General features: G+C 48.0%; 1 protein-coding gene across 20 annotated transcripts in view; it reads left to right on the top strand.

Moving 5' to 3' along the window:
- The window catches only part of dlg1b (discs large MAGUK scaffold protein 1b), an 86,374-nt gene that overhangs the window by 45,803 nt on the left and 19,742 nt on the right, over nt 1-20,829 (top strand). For 10 of the 20 annotated variants that reach the window (XM_086204749.1, XM_086204742.1, XM_086204743.1 and 7 more), the window contains 13 exons: nt 2,763-2,855; nt 3,447-3,500; nt 4,125-4,175; nt 4,701-4,825; nt 5,518-5,687; nt 5,873-6,009; nt 6,293-6,437; nt 8,249-8,378; nt 10,431-10,587; nt 14,661-14,763; nt 17,100-17,214; nt 17,376-17,552; nt 17,951-18,017. In XM_086204749.1, coding sequence (XP_086060875.1) covers nt 2,763-2,855; nt 3,447-3,500; nt 4,125-4,175; nt 4,701-4,825; nt 5,518-5,687; nt 5,873-6,009; nt 6,293-6,437; nt 8,249-8,378; nt 10,431-10,587; nt 14,661-14,763; nt 17,100-17,214; nt 17,376-17,552; nt 17,951-18,017 — 1,524 coding nt within the window. The remainder of the gene's footprint in view (nt 1-2,762; nt 2,856-3,446; nt 3,501-4,124; nt 4,176-4,700; nt 4,826-5,517; nt 5,688-5,872; nt 6,010-6,292; nt 6,438-8,248; nt 8,379-10,430; nt 10,588-14,660; nt 14,764-17,099; nt 17,215-17,375; nt 17,553-17,950; nt 18,018-20,829) is intronic. The other 10 variants (XM_086204748.1, XM_086204754.1, XM_086204758.1 and 7 more) reach the window with 2 other exon arrangements.

Below are 20,829 nucleotides of genomic sequence, written 5' to 3'. Positions count from 1 at the left end.
GAAACAGTGGGAATGCTTCTGTTCCACTTTCATTTGTCTTCGGTGTGTTAAATGTCTCTTGTTGGGACATGATCCTGGTTATTGATCATGTCAAACATGCTGGAATGTTCAGCTGCAGTAGAACATTTGGTGTTTTACTTGGTAAATAACTTGGATGATGGACTGTGATTGTTGTCTTCTGGTTTGGCCTCGTTGGCTCATTCGTTATTTCTGCTTGTTAGCACCAAGATGGCGACCCTTAACCATCGTAAATGTTCATCAGACACTTTCTGTTCTCTGAGAGTAACTAAGCCTGGTTGTCAGGCTTTTCAAGCAAGCGAGCGGCGCTACAGAAGTAGGCCTGGCGGATCAATGTGGTCGATGCGCGGGGCTAAATTTAGTGGCGGTTGGCTTTCCATGGCCTGTTCTGCTGTTGCAGCATAACCAGCCTCCAGCTCCAGAGGCTATAATAGAGGTCACAGATCTGCCGGTGCTGCCATCACTCCTCGCCATTGAGTTGGTGTGTGTGAACGCCATCGTTGAGGGCTAAAAGGTACCGTCTATAATAGCTTGTAACAGTAAAAGAAAACTGCAGCCGTGGAGGCTTCAGCTTCATGGCAGATTTCCGTCTGACACAGAACTAACCCTAACAGAACTCAGAGAATCCTGATTTAACGAGCTTTAAATGTGGAACAAAGATCACCTGCAAGCAGATCCATCGTGAGCGTTTAATGTCTTCCTAATCACAAAAGGATAACAGCCAAAGCTACAAGACTTTGTTAATAACTAAAAGTTACTCCAAAAGGGACTGCAGTCCATGTTGCTGACTCGTGTTCGTCCAACGCTGACAACATGATGTTGTAAGCCTTCTGCGTGTGACGTCGGGTGTCGACCGTCTCACTCAAACGCTCAGTTGGTTGAACAGAGACGCTTGCTTGCTTACATCAGCAGCAGTTTCCTTACTGCAGGCTGCTGTGAGTGTGCGTCTGTCAATGAAGCAGCTATTGTTGTTAGCGCAGCTTCCTCAGTGTGCTGAGCTGACTTTGGTTCAAGTTTCATAGACTACCAAAAAATTCAGTGTTTCAGGTCAGAAAGAAAAAAAATCGTGGTACTGTAGACAGGTTCCCCTCAATTGATTACAGAAATGCTCGACAGTGACACGTTCAGTAATTGTTTCCATGGTTACAGTAAGCTCCACCCATCAGATGTGTCGCTGGTATACTTGAGGCTTGAAGGTAGAGTAGCTCTTCTTGTGAGTTTGGTTATAAAACTAGATTTATATTCAACTAACTTAATCAGAACAGAACCATCAACTTGCTTGCTGGTGGCCAGTCGAACCTGGATGGTTATGACATCATGGCGCATAGTCAAGATAATTTATTGTCATTTCCACGTACAGTGTACACGAGAAGGAAATATTGTTTCTCTCAGCTTTGGTTTTCTGCTGTAAAATATGGACTAAAAAATAGAAAAGAAAAAGAAAAATACACACATAAATACACAATTACCCACATATACACATACGATCCATGAACTTCATAAAATATTAGTGGGTGTTCAGAGTGTTTGTGGCGGGAGTCGGTGAAGAACTGTTGGGAGGTGCTGCGCTGCCCTACAGTGGCCGTGAGAATGTGTCCTCAGCAACCAGCTACATGGCCGCCACAGGCGACTGAGAAACGCCGTCAGCGTGGTTGTATTTGCTCTTCCCATATTGTGAATTATGGATGTGGATCACTTGAACGGTGATTAGAACTAATTCAAGTCATTTATTGTCAGAATGACATTCGTCTGGCTCTGTGACCACGGCCTCACTAGCAGCTGAGCATCAGCTTGTTTGTGTGTTGGCGGTTCACCATCAGCAGAATGATGTTGGCTAAACATTGTTAGCCAACAGGAAGAAGAAGTCTGAAACGGTGGTGAAAAGAGGGTGCACAAAGAAGCGAGACAATGTCGCTTTCATCCTTCCTGATTTCATCCATGTGATGCTGCTGCATAGAATGCAGAATTATTCCAGAGCCTCTGGGCACCACACGGCCAAGCAGCCGAGCTCACCTCAGGCGGCAGCAAGGTTGTAGGAGGAGGAGCTACAGCACGCAGGCCCTGTGCACGTGTACGGCTCTGGGTCTCCTGTCAGCAGGTCTCACTTCCTCGCCTGTGTACAAACGCAAGCGTTACTTCTGTCACTTGTACTTACAGATTATCTCTGTCATCAGCACTTTTACCTGCTGTAGTTTTTATTTATTTCAAGCAGCACACATTGGTCTGTCACTCAAACCGTGACATCATATGACATACAACATGTACAACATAACACGTTTATTTGTTCCAGTGATTCTCAAACTTTTTGTATCAGGTACGAGCTTGATGAGCGAAGTTGCAACCACAGTCGTGCCGCTGCTCCGTTCTCAGTCAGCTACAGTTTGTAAAGGTGTTGCACAACAACCGGCACACACCAATGGGCAGCCCTCCCTCCCTCACACACACACACACACACACACGCTCACACACACTCACTCGCTAATCTGCTGAGTGCAGCAGATGGGGGGGGATGAGTTTGGCACATCAGGATTGGCTGAAAAGCACAGTGTCATGTAATCTGCCAGCGCGCCACCCTGTGATTGGCTGACATCTCTGATGTGCTCTTTTTCCCTTTCCTGCATGTGAAACTCCTCCCACTGGTAATCAAACCCACCAGCAGGTACAGGACAACACCCTCCTCCCCCTCCCTCATCTGTGCAGCACTGTTTGTCTAACCTTTGACCCCTCACCATGCTATTGTTCAGCAGGCCGAGGCCCCGCCTTCCTCGCCCATAATCCCTGTGATCCCAATCTCGCCAATCCCAGCTGAGACCACCATCATCCCTGCGATGTCACAGGTTTTTGTTTTATTTCCCTCTGCTGCATCCGTCTGTAGATGCATGTTTGGTTGCTGTCATGTTCCACGTCCGCCGCCGTCACACTGCGGTACCGATGAAGGCAGCAGATTAGAGAGAACTGGAGAAATGACACACTTCCCCCACTTGACTTGTAAGAGCCCATCTGGCTCCTCCCGGGCAGGATGCCGGCAGGCAAAGGAGGCCGAGTGAGTGAGTGAGTAGGTTAGATTCGGAGTGGCGAGGAGCCGTCATCAGCCACTACGTGATTTGACAGATTTCAGCCTTCATGCTTCATCGCTGCATCTTCTGTGGCGTGAAAGGCCACCATGTACGTACAGCTCTGTCCTCACTAATCTGCTAAATCCACCCATTTCCTCTTCATATTCCATCGCTCTGTTGCATCGTGAGACGTGGAAGTCTGACATATTAGCGCCATGGCGGAGTCTGCGGCGGACGCTTGGCTTCTGTGTGTGTTGTGTGTTTGGGGGAGGAGCTCCGTGGGAGGCTTGACTTTAGTTCTGGACAGCCTTTGTGGGGCACTTTGAGGACTGGAACTCACGTTTGACACTGTCATGCATCTCTTCTCTTTAGGCCAATCCCCCGCCGGTGGTGGTCAACACAGACAGCCTGGAAACGCCTCCATACGTGAGTTCCTATTTCCGTCTTTCAAGTGAGATGACCTTGAGCTTCCTGTGTTTAGGCGTTGGTTAAAAGTTCTTCCAGTTCTCAATGTGACTTTGGCTCTGTGAGTTCTGGACGTCTGCCAGCACACTCATCCATGCCATCTCTCTGACCCTGGGGGCGGGGCCACTGCTGGTGACACGTTGGTGACCCGAGGTAGATGAAGCATTGATCGCCGTCAGAAGAAGGTTTGAAAAAGTTGCTGAGTGGTGCCGGCATTTGTGTCGGTTCAGGAGATGAGACGTGATTTAGAGCTGCCTTAACTCTCATCCGCTGACTCAAATAATATTTCACCAAGTCACACAGTTCTGCTTTCAATGTCTATGATGGACACGTGGAGACATGTTGATGGGTTCTACTGCACGAAAGACAAACTGGTGATGAGTCCCGTCGGCTTGTTGCCACGGAGACATGGGACTTGCGGCTGACTGGGACCAGGACACCGTCAGAACCAGTGAGACGGGCAGGGACAGAGGTTCTGAGGGTTCGAGACATGACTACATGACATAAAATGAGCAAGGTGTCACATGACTTGACTCAGCTGGCAGGTCTGTGACTCGGCAGCTGAGGAGTCTGGTCTGTGTGCAGGTGAACGGGACGGAGGCGGACTATGAGTACGAGGAGATCACACTGGAGAGGGTAAGGCCGCCGCCGCCGCCGCTGTGTTTGATGTCATTTGAATCAGCACCATTTTGTAAGTGAACGGACCGCTGTAACTCTGATGTCTTATGAGCTGCACCAAGAAGCCGCTGTCAGTAACGGACCGGCGGCGCCCCGGCAGGAGGAACTGCTGGTCCAACCTGACTCGTCACTTTTATGTGCTTTTACATCACAGCTTCATGAGCTCACGCCCACATGCTGAGGTCCAGCAAGCTGAGTGCGTGTGTGTGTGTGTGTGTGTGTGTGTGTGTGTGTGTGTGTGTGTGTGTGTGTGTGTGTGTGTGTGTGTGTGTGTGTGTGTGTGTGTGTGTGTGTGTGTGTGTGTGTGTGTGTGTGTGTGTGTGTGCGTGCGTGCGTGCGTGCGTGCACGCGTGTTCTTCCCCACTCATCGAGCGTCACTATCAAGAGGTTTAAATGTAAATGTTGATGTTCCCCAACCTGTCAGTCGGGACCTACAACACTCGAAGTGTGCTTGATAACAGGTTGTGTCGTGCTTGTTTCCAGGGAAACTCTGGGCTGGGCTTCAGCATCGCCGGCGGCACAGACAACCCCCACATTGGTGAGGACCCCAGCATTTTCATCACCAAAGTCATCCCAGGAGGAGCTGCCGCCCAGGATGGGCGCCTCAGGTGAGTTTGGATATCGTTCATCTTGTGATGGCACCAAGGATGAGGAGGTGAGGTTGGCGTCATGCTCTCGTGCAGATGACACGTTTATTTTACCCATGTGACACGTTCCCCCACCCCTACGGTGCCCCCAGTTTTCACCACCTCATCCATAATGCAGTACACTCACCTGCCCCAGGTGATGATGACGATGAAGGCTTCACTATCAGGTTGCATCCAGGTGAAGCTGCTGGAGGCTTGACCAGCACGCCGGTGATCTGATTAATGTTTTTAGATCGCAGGTTTTTCCAGCATCAACAAAAACTTTAGAATATCAGCGCCCTGACGGAGGAATGGAAGGACCCCTGAATCAATGAGTGGAGAAACATCAGGAACACAGATGTTTCCCAACAAGAAATGATGTCATTTTATCGATGACATGTCAGGCACGTGTCAGCTGATCATGCCCCCGCTGCCATATTTGAGTCGTCATATTTAGATGATGTGTCCAGCAGGGACAGTCTGGCATGTCTGTCCAACGTTCATGAGAGCACTTCATGTATCAACACATCAACGCGATGGTCACGCTGATGATGAGGAGGCGGCAGCGTCTGACTTGGGCTGAGATGTGATTGGGTGATTGGGGGGCGGAGCCATGGTTTAACTGGACATCTGTCGGGACCACACCTGTTTTCAGACGCTGTGTTGTGTTTCAGGGTCAATGATGTCATCCTGCGAGTTAATGAGGTGGATGTCCGAGATGTGACCCACAGTCGAGCCGTGGAGGCACTGAAGGAGGCGGGGTCTCTGGTTCGGCTGTACATCCGTAGGAGGAAGCCCGTCTCTGAGAAAGTGATGGAAATCAAACTGGTGAAAGGACCCAAAGGTAACAGCGGTGGTCACAGTCGCTGTGATGTGGCGGCATGTGTCCGCCTGCCGAGGGGCCCTGGTGAACCCGGCAGGGCATCATGGTGATTCCGCCTCGGTTTTCAAGGCAGCATCGTAAAATATGCGGTACATCGGCGGCAGTAAAGTGGCGGCTCCTGACGTCCCTCTGCCTTCTGTTCTCAGGTCTTGGCTTCAGCATTGCTGGTGGTGTCGGCAACCAGCACATCCCAGGGGACAACAGCATCTACGTCACCAAGATCATCGAGGGAGGGGCAGCGCATAAGGACGGGAGGCTGCAGATCGGAGACAAACTGCTGGCTGTAAGGACAACGCCCGCATGCACCGTCTCATAGACCGAGGTCATGTGATTAATTGTGACACGCACAAGCACTGGGAACGTCCACGCTAGAACTTGTTAAGACGGACCACTCACGTCATTAGAACAGAACAGTTCCCACTGTTGAGAAGGGTTGAGGTTCTCACAGGTGTCTCCCTGTAGTTGGAACAGAAAGGTTCCTCTGAGGTTCTCATGTCATCAGAACAGAACAGTTCCCACTGTTGAGAAGGGTTGAGGTTCTGACAGGTGTCTCCCTCTTCCATCAGGTGAACAGCGCCTGCCTGGAGGAAGTGAGCCACGAACACGCCGTCACTGCCTTGAAAAACACTCCTGATGTGGTCTACCTGAAAGTGGCTAAACCCAACAGTGTCTTCATCAGCGAGAGCTTCGCGCCGCCTGACATCACGAACTGTGAGTCTCTCATAAGCCACGCCCCTAACGACAAGACGTAGCTTCATTAACATGTTGCTGTGTAGATGTAACTGATCAGAACAGGCTTGCTGCTTGATGGACAGAAAAGAGGGAGAGAGATATGGAGGACAGGGAGACAAAAGTAGCGTATTAGTAATACGAGTGGTAGTACTACTAGTACCAGTATTACTAGTGATAGTACTAGTACCAGCACTAATGGGAGGAGGTGTCATCATCAGGCTCTGCAGGTCTGCAGCCTCCTCCTCCAGCAGCAGCAAACATCAGGGATCTGGGAGGTGTACTTGTACTACAGGTAGTAGTACTACTAGTACCAGTACTACTAGTGGTGGTAGTAGTAGTACCAGCACTACTCGTGGTAGGAGGTGTCATCATGAGGCTCTGCAGGTCTGCAGCCTCCTCCTCCAGCAGCAGCAGTCAGGGATCTGGGAGGTGTACTTGTACTACTAGTGGTAGTACTACTATTACCAGTACTACTAGTGGTAGTAGTACTAGTACCAGACCCACTAGTGGTAGGAGGCATCAGCCTGAGGCTCTGTAGGTCTGGAGCCTCCTCCTCCAGCAGCAGGAGTCAGGGATCTGGGAGGTGTACTTGTACTACTAGTGGTGGTACTACTAGTACCAGTACTACTAACGGTAGTACTAGCAGTACCAGTACTACTAGTGGTAGTACTACTATTACCAGTACTACTAGTGGTAGTAGTACTAGTACCAGACCCACTAGTGGTAGGAGGTATCAGCCTGAGGCTCTGCAGGTCTGGAGCCTCCTCCTCCAGCAGCAGCAGTCAGGGATCTGGGAGGTGTACTTGTACTACTAGTGGTGGTACTACTAGTACCAGACCCACTAGTGGAAGGAGGCATCAGCCTGAGTCTCTGCAGGTCTGCAGCCTCCTCCTCCAGCAGCATCATTCAGGGATCTGGGAGGTGAGAAGCACCAGGACTCAGAGGAAGAAGTCCAGTTAGTGACCTGCAGCTGTGAGACAGGAAGGAGGACAGGAGGAGAGAGAAGCCCAGTGCATCATGGGAGATCCCCACCAGTCCAGGCCTATTGAAGCAGAGCTAGGGGGTGGGGCTCTGCGATAGGGAGGCGGGTCGTTGTGGGTGCTGTGTGTCAAGTTGTTGGGAGAAGAAATAGTGATGGTGCGCTGCTGGTTTGAGGGTCACAACAATGTGACTGACCAATGATTTTGACAACTCTTGTTTGATAGCTTTAAGTGACGACATTTCATTTGCAGGAAGTAAAATATGAAGTCCTCTTGAAGTCTGAACAACTTCCAGCCATGGTCACGTGATCAGCAGATCGAGGTTCAGTTTTCACCCTCTAGTTTAGTTTACCTCCCCTAGTCAGATGGAAACAGGAGTTGGACATTTTAGCTGGGACTTAAGCCTGCTTGCGGGAGGTCAGTGTGGCAGAGCGGCATGTCCTGTTTTTCATCAGCAGCAGAGAGGTGTGTGTGTGTGTGTGTGTGTGTTCTTGTACTTGCTACTCAGTGAGAACTAGAATACGCATTTAACCAATGGAGTGAGGACATTTTAGCCGGTCCCCACAGCTTCAAAGATTAGGGTCGGGGTGAAAATTAGGTTCTGATTAAGTCCAGGGGGAGGGGCTAGGGAATGTATTATGTCCATGAAAGTCCCCACAAAGATATCAGTACAAGGATGTGTGTGTGTGTGTGTGTGTGTGTGTGTGTGTGTGTGTGCGTGCGCGCACGTGTGTGTGTGTGTGTGTGTGTGTGTGTGTGTAAGTGGTGGTGATTCTCGATGTAGTTGATTTAAACTGTTGTGTGTTTCAGCATTTTCTCAGCACATGGAGAACCATATCAGCCCCCCCAGCTTCCTGGGACAGCCCCTCCCACCACCGGCATCATCTGGACGTTACTCCCCAACACCGAAGAGCATGCTGGGAGATGATGACATCACCCGGTGAGCACAAACTGTGACTCAACTTGTTTCTGATTTCAGACCATTTTCAATAAAAGTGAAAAGTTGAATCTTCATTTGACAACTGAATGATCCAAACCAGGCCCCTGGCGTCACTGTAGCAGTGAGGGGTGGACCTTCGCTGCTGCCACAGCAACACAGTTACAAAGAGAGAATTCCATTAAAGGTCGAAAGGTCAATTAGTGCTGCTGATGGTGAATGGCTTGGATACAGTGCCCCCTGCTGGTCCATAAGAGCAATACCTGACCATTGTGCAACAATTAGAATCTGAGAATCTATTCCCTTTACAAGTAAAAAATATTTTGTGTCACTGACATTGGACAAGTAGACGAACAGCGGCCTCAGAAGTTCTCTGAGAACAGGACTGATCATAGGGTTACATCGGCGTTGGACATGCCTGGACGCCATCAGAGGCCTGTGGTGTGAGCATTTTAATTTGACCAGCTGCATGTGCTTGGATTCATTGAAATCATTGATACTGAAGTTGCTGACAACCGGCGTGAACGATGACCAGTGCTCTGCCTCACTGAATGTTTGTTCCACAAGGGAGGCAGCAGGACAACGCATGCAAATGTTTGTGTGTATGGAAGAGGACACATCTCACTGTTATACTGGCCAGTGGCAAGGTTCTGTTCACACATCCAGATGTTTACACCTTACGTTGATGTATGTGCAGCACCTGTGCTGTCTATCGCACATATTCCCTGACATCCTAAACCCGTCCTAAAATCTCTACCCATTTTTTTACAACATTCCCAAAAATGTTAGTCCCTCTTTGTCAAATTAATCCTCAGCAAATTTGCATCAAACCTGGATGTAGAGTTAATGGATGCTCAAAATAAACAAGTTCCAAAGACTGTGAATGTTGTGGTTTATAGAGCACTAACAGGAGATTAAACTAGTTTATGACCATGACCAGATGATCACATCCTGTTTAAACCCCAGTTGGCTCTAATTCACTTCCAGGTCAGTCCATCAGGAGCTAGGTAACACCAATGGAAATATAACCAAAGCCTCGACAGCTTTGTTTATCCTGTTTGTGTGGAGCACTGCAGTGGTTCTGCCCCCTGATGGTTAAAACCTGCACAGGACTGACTATGCTGATCAGCATAATTGTATCACCCCCTGCCAAATACTGACTTGTCCCCCTTTTGCTGCCAGTACAGCTTGGACTGGTTGAAGACTCCAGCAGACCTGTGAAGGTGTGCTGTGGTGTCTGGGACCAGAAGCTGGACTGGATCCAGATGGAAAATTTAAGAGCCCAGTCAACACCAGGAAATTGTTGTGCTCCTCAGACCATTCCTGAACCATGTTTGCAGTGTAGCGGGGCACGCTATCCTGCTAAAAGAAGTCTTGCCCACTAGGGACCACCTTGTACCATTGCACTGTGGTCCAGGTCTTATGCTTACATTGTAATTGTGGCTACTTTCAGTGGTGGACCAGGGTCACCGTGGTCACTTTGACCTGTCTGAGGCTACACAGGCAGTACCTGTGTGTTCTGACACTGTTCCGCAGAACCAGCATTCATTTTTTGTACTGCAATTGTTTTTCTGTTGAACCGGGCAACACGGGCTACACCCCCCTGCACACATCAACCTTGGTCCTCTTCCACCGTGACCCTGTTGCTAGTTAGCTGATGTTCTCTCTGAGACCGCTTTTGGTAGGTCTAGGTACTAACTACAGTCGACCAGGACCAGCCAGCTAGACCTGCAAGGAGGAAGATGCTCTGACCCAGTTGTCTGAGCCATCATGGTTTTGCCCCATGACAGGTGCCATTATCATGACATAATCAATGTTATTCACCTGTCAATAGTGGTAATGTTATGGCTTGTCTGTGTACATGCTGTACCTGGGCAGATACAAACTAGAAACACAAAGTTTCACTTCTCCACAATCACAAGGGACCACAATCGTCGTCATCACAACCTAACTAACAGATTGATTTATGGCTTCAGTCACCTGTCATCACATCATTTATTCCATCATCAACATCCTTGTAAGATCAAATGATGTCATGGCCGTGTCGTTAAAAAGGGAACCGAGGAAGGTGGTGCTGCACAGAGGAGTGACAGGTCTGGGCTTCAACATCGTGGGCGGTGAAGATGGTGAAGGGATATTCATCTCCTTTATCCTTGCCGGAGGGCCAGCAGACCTGTGTGGAGAGCTGAGAAAAGGAGACAGACTGGTGTCTGTACGTACGCACATGCTCCAACAACAACACTCCAGTCAACAGCACAGTTAACAACACTGGCAACAGCGCTCACAACCCCAATGCAGACAACAAAAACACACACAAACACTCACAACCCCAACAAAGTCAACACCAACGCTGACGAACATCCATGCAGACAACTCCAACGCTCGCAACACAAACCCTCACAACCCCCTCTCTGACAAGTAATATGGTGATGATGATAATGATAATAATAATAATATAATAATAATGAAATATTATTTGTAATGCACTTCATATTACAACAATCTCAAAGTGGTACAGAGTAAAATTAGTTAAAGACAGAATTAAATATACATAATTAAAGACAGATTTTAAAGGTGCAGGATTAATAATAGTTAAAACAAGGGGAACTTATATAAAACAAGTATTAGAAAAAAAGATTTTTGAAAAGATATGCTTTAAGGTTTTTCTTAAAAATCAGTAGACTGTGGGGCCCTCAGAGGGTCAGGGAGAGCGTTCCACAGTCTTGGAGCTACAGAGGAGAAGGCCCAGTCACCCATACTGTGGAGTGAGGTTCTGTGGGCTTGGAGTTTGTGAGTTGTTACAGAACAGAGGGTGCCGTTGATACACTGGTGGGTGAGGAGGTAGATCTTATATTCAGTTCTGAAGGGGACAGGGAGCCAATGAAGGGACTTCAGGATGGGAGTGATGTGTTTGGATTTGTGCACCCTCATCTGGATGCTCTTGCCAGGGATCCTGGTGAGGAGTGCACAGCAGTGGTCCAGCCTAGAGGAGATAAAGGCATAGACAAGCTTCTCTGCATCTGCCAGGGAGAGTGTTGGACGGACTTTGGCGATGTTCTTGAGGTGGTAGAATGATGTCTTACGGAGGTCTTCGATGTGGATGTCAAATGTGAGGCGGGTATCCATTTTTATGCCAAGGTTGGTGACGGATGTGGAAAGGGGGATGTTTTGGCCGGAGAAGGTGATGCTGATGATGGTGGAAGAGCGGAGCTGATGTGGAGTGCCAACCAGGATGGCGTCTGTTTTTGGACTGTTGAGTTGTTGGAAGTTGAGCTTCATACGCGGCTCCGTCTCCTCCAGGCAGGGGGTCTGTGTGTGTGTGTGTGTGTTGGCAGAGGAGTAGAAGACGCTGGGGTTGTCCTCGGATAAAGCTGTGTCATCGGCATAACAATGAAATGAAAAACCGTGTTTACTGATGCCTTTTCTAAGGGGGAGCATGTGAATGGTGAAGAGGGTGAGGCCCAGCACAGAGCCCTGAGGGACACCACAGGTGACATTGTGGGTGTGAGACTGTGCTTTACTCAGGGTGACATACTCGGTTCTGTCAGTCAGGTAAGAGGTGAACCAGTTGTGAACATTTTCTGAAAGTCCACGTGTGTTGCAGGCAGTTGAGGTGGATGTTGTGGTCAGCTGTATCAAAAGTAGCTGTTAGGTCCAGGAGGATGAGTGGGGATGGGGAGCCAGTGTTTGCTGCTATCAGGAGGTTGTGGTGACCCTGACCAAGGCTGTGTCTGTGCTACGGTCAGGGCAGAAACCAGACTGAAATTTTCAAATAGGGTGTTGTGCTTGAGGTGATGATGAAGTTGTGCTGCAACCATTTTAGTTGCTGAGAACATCTGAATCCAGGGTGAGTTTTTTCAGTAGAGGTCTGTTGACAGCAGTTTTTAATGACGATGGCATAAGACAGGCCAGCGGGGAGGGGTTTATGATCTTGATGATGAGTGGCGAGACAGCAGAGATGTTTGCCTTTAGTCGTGCTGAAAGGAAAGGGTCAAGAGCGCCTGTGGTTTGCTTCATTTTTTTAGCAATGGCCTTTACTTCTTCCTGTTTGACAATGGAGAAGGAGCAAAGGTGCTGGACAGCCTCAGACAGTTTGTCAGCAGCCTGGGGGGACAGGACGACAGGAGTGGAGAGGTGTGAGTGGATGTTTTTGACTTCTTGTTTGAAGAAGGTGATGTGCATGTTGCATCTCTCCTCTTTGGTCTCAGAGTGGGAGGGTGAGGGGGGTTTAAGGAGTTGATTTTTTTTGTTGAAAATAGTTGTTTGGAGTTGCCAGGACTATTGTTGATTATGGTGGAATAAAATTTGGGACTATGCGTCCCTCAGAGAATCTGGATACACTCTCTTGTGTTCCCTGTATGCCTGTTTTGGACAGTCAATCCAGAGGCCTTGAGCTGCTGTTCAAGGACACACCTAGCTGTCTTCATTTTGTGCAGCTGACAGGTATACCAGGGTGTTGAGCACAAGAATGAGACAGACCTACATGTTAGGGGGGCGTGGAGGTCCAGTAGACTGCTCAGGGACTTTTGTAGAAGTCAACCGATTCAGCGACAGAGAGAGTCAGCGGGGCAATGGATGAAAAGTTTGAGGTCCAGGGCAAGAGCTTCAGGATTGATTTTTTCTTTTTCTTTTCAGATTTCTGAAATTAATCTGATGCTTTGGTTTGGTGTGTGGGAGGGAAAAGGCAGCTCCATTGACATTACCTCATGATCTGAAACACCAAGGTCATAGACCTGAAGCTTGCTGATGGGGACGGAGTTAGAGATAACCAGATTGAGTGTGTGACCCCTGGAGTGTGTGGGGACATCAACATGTTGTTGTAGGTTTAGAGAGTCTAACAGCTGAAAGAAATCAGCTGCAGGATGGCAAGAGTGGGTGTGTACATGAATATTTATATCTCCCAAAATTATGATATTGCCAGAGGTAGTACTGAGTGTTGTGAGGAGACCAGACATTTCCAGGATGAAGGCAGAGTTGGGTTTTGGGGACCCGTAGATGAGGAGAACAGTCATGGGAAAGGAGGGCTTACATATAAATGCAAGACACTCACAGGAGGATGTTCTGGGCAGCGAGATCGGGGACAACTCCATGTCCTGGTGGTAATTGACAGCTAGGCCACCACCACGGCCAGTGCTGCGAGCTGCCTCCAAGTAACTGCAGCTGGAAGGACATGCCTCATTTAGTGCAGAGTAAACCTCTGGCTGGTGCCAGGTTTCCGTCAGACAAATGAAGTCGTCCTTTTTCCCTAATATGTTCTTCAATCAGTGTGGATTTATTATTCATGGATTGAATGTTGAAAAGTTCGAAGTTAACCGATGACTGTGGGATGGATCTCTGAATAGATTACAAAATATTAAAATCCACTCCACGCAGACTAGAATCCATTCCATGAAATGTATCCGGCTGGGAGTACGGAGATCTCGTGGTGTGTCCCATGCTGGACTGCAGAGATCCCACGATATTTCCAATGTTGATGGTTGCTGGAGCAACGGTGCTCTGATGACGTGTCAGGTCTGCGACGAATGACCAGAGAGATAGAATGTTTGTAGCCGAGCAGCTTGTCTGGTTATGGAAGGAGAATTTTCGACCAAGTTCTTTGATGATGGGGATGTTAAGCCCATGGGGAGTGGTTGCGGGATTTAGTCAGCAGAGTTGCGAGCTGGTATAACCAAGCATCCAAGGAGGGATGCTAGCCAGACAGCGTTAGCACCAGATACTGGAAACGGTGGTGGAAAAAAGAAACCTCAAAAATTCTCCATCAAGGTGATGTGAGAGCCATTTCCCAGGTGAAACAGGGTTAATGGCTGGAAATCTTCTGAAGCAGGTAGGGGACTAGCTATCGGGCTACCCCACCGGTCTAAAAAAATGTTGACCGGATTTAGGATTTGAATCCACAAAAACAAGTGCACAGGGTTGTAAAAGTCGTACAAGTGCAGAATATCCCAAAACCGCAAAAGTAGCACAGAGAACTATGAAAGCAATCGGGCTATATAAATGCAGTTAAGATAGCGGTGGAGAAGCAGCAAACAAACAACGCCAGCGTCCTCTCTCCGTAACGGGTAGACCAAAAAAAAAAAAAAAATCCATGCAGACAACACCAACACCTGCATTCCCAACGCTCACAAGCCCAACACAGACAAACATCCATGCAGACAAGCTCAACGCTCACAACACCAACACTAACCTCACCAACACCAACTTGCTAGAGAGCTGAAGTGTTTGAAGGTCCAGCTAAACTGAGTTTGAGTCCTCTTCCCCCTCATTTATGTCTGTGTTGCTGTTCAGGTTAACGGTGTCGACCTCCGTAACGCCACTCATGAACAGGCTGCCGCAGCCCTGAAGAATGCAGGGCAGACGGTGACAATCATCGCCCACTACAGGCCAGAGGGTGAGACGCCTGCAGAAAGTCACATGACCTCGCATAGCAGTTTGTTCCTCTCACATGTTCTGAACTGTCTCTCCTTGGAAAGAAAAGATAATTTGGCCCAGCCACAGTTGAGGTAGGGTGGTGGTGCCACTTGAATGAATTACCGTGGAGTCTCAAAAAGACTTGAATTCAAGAATATGAGTTTCATACCCGAAGAAAAGTAGGTTCAGTTTTGTGCTTAGACCAGTGGACTTGAACATCTTGAAGCCAGCTGCACCTTGTGTGAGAATTCAGTTCAAATAGGATCAATCGGGGTCATTGCTTTACAATCACCCACTCAGTCTAAGAGAATCACTCTGAACCACGTTTGAGCCAATGCCAACCCTTTAAAACAAAGGTGCTTTGGGATGCAGAAAACTGCAGCTAAATACCAAGATTTTATCTTTTGTGTGCTTTTATGAATGGGATCATAGTCTATAATTTGGCTTTTTGACAAAAATTTAGCTTCTTTGACACATTGTTGAAATATTCATATTTCTACAATATATTTATATACATATATTAGGCTCTTCAAGTTTGGCTTCTGTAGGTAGGGGGTAGTCACCCCACCCTGGTCTGGAACCTAGATTTATGGGCTACCAAACATACTCGTGGATCGCAACATCAAAGAGCCAGGCTGGTTGGCATGGCAGCAAGAGTGCATATTTAGCTGTGGTGATGGTCGTCTGTCACAGCCTCAATCACAGCCCTGAGGGTGTGAGAGGTCTCAGTTAGTCTGGCACATCTGGACTCACAATTCTAGAGTTTCATTTGGCAGACGCTTTTGTCCAAAGTGACATACAACACAAGCAAGAATTTAGACTGGAGGGAGGAACCTGAGCGAGCGCGACAAAGAGCTTCAAGTTTGATTGACTGCAGGTGCTGCCACCTAGTGGCAGAAATGCCAATTTTTTCTTTCTCAATATAATAAATCCTCAACCAATGATTCATCAACAGTATCTTCAGTATCCTCCACTGTCAGTGCTGAGTTCACTCAGAGCCGGTCTCTGACCTCCTGACTCGGTCCACCCCGAGGACCAGGAGGAGGAGGCTCAGGTTTGAGGGCCTCCTGGTCCCAGAACAGTTGAGCCTCCAAACGGCTCTTAAAGCAGGGAGGGGCTCTGAGGGTCGCATGGAGTTGGGAAGTTCATTCCACCATGAGGGAGCAACAGAGGAGAAGAGCCAGGCTGGAGACTCAGAGCCATGATGGGCTGGGAGCACCAGCTGTCTGTCACAGGTGGAGCGTAGCGGTGAGAGGGCGTGTAGACCAGGATGAGGGGCTCAGGTAGGCAGGAGCCGCTCTTGTCACTGCTTTGTAAGCCACCAGTTTGACTCTTTTCTTCTTTGTAAAACTGTTCAATCTCAGTTGTCCCTCAGGTAGGGTGAACGGCTGCCAGACGCACACTGACACACCTGCCGTAGTCCTTTGTGTCTCCACTACGGAGTTATTTGAACTGATGTTCAGGTACTGGGACGTTTTTAATATTGGTCCCTGACTAGAACTTCTCAACAACCTTCTCTTTGAGGGTTCTTGAGGGCTCTTCTGTCTTTATGGTGTAGTGGTACCAGGAGCACTGAGGAACCAGGGATGGACCTTCACACTCAGGTGAGCTCAGTCTCACAAACTGTGACTCTCCTAGCACCGACTGGATGGACCTCTGTTTAATGAGGTCAGTCACCTTTAAGAGGGTGAATATTTATGCAATCACAAATTCTACATGATAGATTTTTAAATGATAGATATTTTACTTTGGAGAATTCTGATTCATCTTTGCCATTTCAGAGTTTTTTTGTCAACCCCCCCCAAATGTCCATGATTCCATTTATAAAAGAAATGAAAAGGTAAAAGGGAGTGAATGCTTTTGATGGCCACTGTGGGTGAAGTTTCTAAATGCGCGTTACCTGATAACATTAACACATTTATGTGTGGTGCTGACAAAATGGCAGACGTCCCCAAATTTGGTTCAGATGTATAAATCAAGAGAGACCTCATCCCTCAAGCAACAACGGTCCGTTTCTTTTGATGTTCAATGAAAGTTTGAGCCAGATGACCAAAACCAAGCAGTTTGACCTGCACGTCCGATCCAAGGACGAGAGGGGGTTCAGTCCAGGTACCTGGGGTCCCACTTTAAGGGATTTTCAACAGCGCAGGACTTGTTGGCTCATGCCAAATTAATCAATTGTTCTTAATAACTTCTTTTTTGGTCAAGTATTGGTAAGTATTAAATTCTCTAAGTGGTCTTAAAATATCTTTAACTGAACTTGTTGAAACCTGCAGGAACAAGCCTGGTAAACAAGCCTAGCGCGTGTGTTTTCAGAGTACAGCCGGTTCGAGGCGAAGATCCATGACCTGAGGGAGCAGATGATGAACAGCAGCATTAGCTCTGGTTCTGGATCGCTGCGGACCAGCCAGAAGAGGTCGCTGTACGTCCGGTAAGAAAGCAGCTAACAGTCAGGATCAAATTTATTTCAACAGCGCTTTGACCAGGGTTTGTCAGGCTGGAGGGGAATTAAAACATTTCATCAGAATAGCTGCATACTAGAACACAACAAAGCAGTGCACAAATGATTGAAGTTGTGTTTTTGTGTGTCAGAGCGCTCTTCGACTATGATAAGACGAGAGACTCGGGGCTGCCCAGTCAGGGACTCAACTTCAAGTTTGGCGATATCCTTCATGTGGTCAATGCTTCTGATGACGAGTGGTGGCAGGCCAGACAGCTCACGGCACAAGGCGAGGTGGAGGAGGTGGGCGTGATCCCTAGCAAGAGACGGTTAGTCACATGACCACCATCCTTCCATGTTCACTTTCCTGGGTGTTATTATTATGGCAACATAGGGCCTCACTCATTTGTAACTCCTCCCCCTGACAGCTATTGTGTTCCTCTCGTGCAGGGGTGGGCAACCATGTGCCACAGAGAGGTTTTCCTTCCAACCCAAACCTTTAACAGGTGATTCCACTGATTGACACACCTGCAGCCACAGAAGCGTGTTAATCAGTGGAATCACCTGTTAAAGGGTTGGGTTGGAAGGAAAACCTGCAGCCACACGGCCCTCCATGGCACAGGGTTGCCCACCCCTGCTTTAGTAACATTAAACCTCTTTGCCTGGATGATTGACAGTCACATGACTCACAGGAAGTGTCAATAACTTGTGTCTTGTGTGATTGCAGGGTTGAGAAGAAGGAGAGAGCGAGACTAAAGACGGTGAAGTTCAACGCCAAGTCTCGAGACAGAGGGGTGAGTGGCTCCGCCTCCTGACATCACCAGATAGAAGCAGCAGTGAATGGATCTGGTTTGGACCTGAAGCATCTCTGAAGCTCGGCCCAGTCAGGATGCATGTCACAGGTCAGGTGACCTGCTGGTCCAGGCTGGATGAGGCGATGGATGCTTCAGTGTTCAGGACTGATGCTGCTGATTTAATGTGCATGTTAACAGAATAAACAGTGTTTCGTTTGATGAAGTGTGTTTGAGCCGCAGCCACCTGATCTCCACCCACTAACGAGTCTCTGACTAAACCAGCTCGTTAACCGCATGTCATTCAGACGTCTCCTTCCTCACCACCCGAACGCCTCCCTGGTGCCTCCATACTGCCTGTAAAAACTGCGTGTCACTTTAACTCACGTCAGCTGTAAACTCTGCAAGGCATGCTAACACCCCATGCTGGGGCAGGAAGGGCATGCATGACCCCCAGCACAACTTTCAGGACACGACCCCCCCTCCGGTGTTGTTGTTTGATTACAAAAATCAATATAAGGAGAACCAAAATGTGCAATTTTTAGTGAAACAGTATTGCAGGGATCATGGATCGTAGCATGAATAGAGTATAAATACATTGCGTGCTTTGTGGCTATCATGTAGGCTACGGTGCGACCTTGTTAAAAGATCATCGTGTATTTCAGAAATTATGTGGGCCTGTCAGATTTTTTGGGGGGTTTTCCGCGGCCTGGCCGGCCTGGGCTGGACCGTCTGTTTGGGAATTGTCCCCCTTTTTCCATTGGCCAGTGCATCCCTGGTTCAGATGAAGCTTGAGTTTGAAGACTGGTCTTAATAAAGACGGACTCAACAAAGCCAGGTTTAGTAAAATCAGCACTGCAACTTGTGCAAGCAGGGACTTGTTGGACTGCTTCCTGTTTCCTCTCAAAGGCAAAAGTGTTCATCAGGAACAAATGTGATTGGGGTTGGAGTCAAGATGATTGTGAGATGACACGTTTCTAAGTTACGGTAATTTGATGTTGGAGAAGACCACGACAAAGGTGATGATGTTTGTAGTCTTTGACAACTCCGAGTTCCTGATGGAGATGAAGAAGACACTGACCTTGCTGTCTCTCCGTCCAGTCTAAACAGAACACGAACCATCTTCACGTCTGATTCAAGTGAGTGCTTACGCCACAATAATAGCGCCTGACACCATTTTGTGGTAAAGCCTTTTTTCCTAAAGTGTGAAATTTCCATGTTGCTTGACTGAAAGGATGATGGTGCTCAGACTTGACTATCTTGGCCAAGACAACAGGGGACGTGGCTGTCAGCTGAAATATTCTCTGGTAATGTTATTGGTTATAGCAGCGTTTCTCAAAGTGTGTGACTCGCGTCCCAGGGGGGGCAAACGTCCAAACATCAGTTTCCCCTCACCTTTCGCTTTGTTTATGGTTCCGCCGCGAAAAAAATTCCCCCCGGTGAGGGGGGAACTAATGTTTGGACGTCGGAATTTTGACAGGGATGAAACACATTTTATTTCATTTTTTCTCGTTCTGAAAAAACTCAAGGAATGTTTATAATTTTTAATAGGTCAATAAAGTTAAACATGGCCCATTGTGTCAAAAAATCTGGCGTGGGGGGGAATGACAGAAAAAGTTATAGAACCACTGGGTTACAGTAGCATCACGTCATACAGGCAACTATTGCAAGATGGCCTACAGCGATGGCCCGTATGCTGTTTCCTCCCAACCAATGTGTGTCACTACGATTGCCTGATCTGACACGACCACGGTGCTGTCTGTCCGCCGTGAGAGTTTTTGGTGTCTATCTAAGAAACGAAACCATGACAGACAGCAGCAGGTCTACACGTCTGAACGTTGCCTCCACGCAGGTCTGATGGATGCGTCTGTTCCAGTCTGCATGTTACCTGCATGTCCACATCCTCCTCTGCTTCCTCTTCTGCCTGCATCATCGACATCATCATTACTTCTTGTCACAGCAGCGACTCATCAGACGCTACAGCCACCAACGCATCACACAGTTGCATCGTGTAATTTCTTAAAAGACGCGTCTTAACCCTCTGAACTCCAGGCACTTCCCGTCCTCCATCTCCTGACCTATGTTGGTCCAAAGTCCTGCGTTTCCGTGGCAACCAGTGAGGGTTGACTCTTCAGTCTAAGAACTCGCTAACATCTGCTGTTTGTAAGCAATGGGAAAATGTTTAATCAGCATTGATTCCCAGGTTGCATGACCCTGCAGTGGACGCGGCCTCCCATGATGGAGACATAAAAACCAGAGCAGATCTGCTGCCTGTTTGCAGCATGATGAACACTGCAGTTGTTTTCTTTTGTTTTTTATCACAAGCCACATAATTTGTGATTATCTTAAATTTTTGTTCGCAAGTCAAACAGTTTCGTTTGGGAGTCAAAACTCTAAAAGGTTTGTGTCTAATCTCTGTGAATCTCGTGGGCGGGACCTCAACTGAACAGATGTATGACACACCTCCACTGGCCAGTTGTTGCCAGGGTGACAGCAGCCACAGCAGAAGCCACTGCTTGTCACACAAAGAGGACGGATAAGGAAGATGGAGTGAATGATGAATGAATGAATATTTCATATTCTGTTCAGCAACATGAGATGTTGGAATGGACCTTCATCATCCACCATGGTGGAAATTTGACTTCGGAGGAAACAGAGATGATCCCATTAAAACACATGAACTTAGAACAAAAGGGAGCTTGTAAGTGTGCTTGTGTCATTTAATTGTTATTAAGAATGTTGACGGTACCTGGGACGAAAGACTTCTTACTCTTATTTCTGGTTGTCAGAGGAACTCTGTAGCCTCCTAGAGCTC

The sequence above is a fragment of the Aulostomus chinensis genome, chromosome 5 (genome assembly GCF_037954235.1).
Source record: "Aulostomus chinensis isolate RoL2024-O1b breed Wild chromosome 5, RoL_Achi_v1.0, whole genome shotgun sequence".
Taxonomy (NCBI): Eukaryota; Metazoa; Chordata; class Actinopteri; order Syngnathiformes; family Aulostomidae; genus Aulostomus; species Aulostomus chinensis.
Note: the sequence above shows the minus strand (reverse complement) of the source record. Positions and strands in the feature narration are given on the sequence as shown.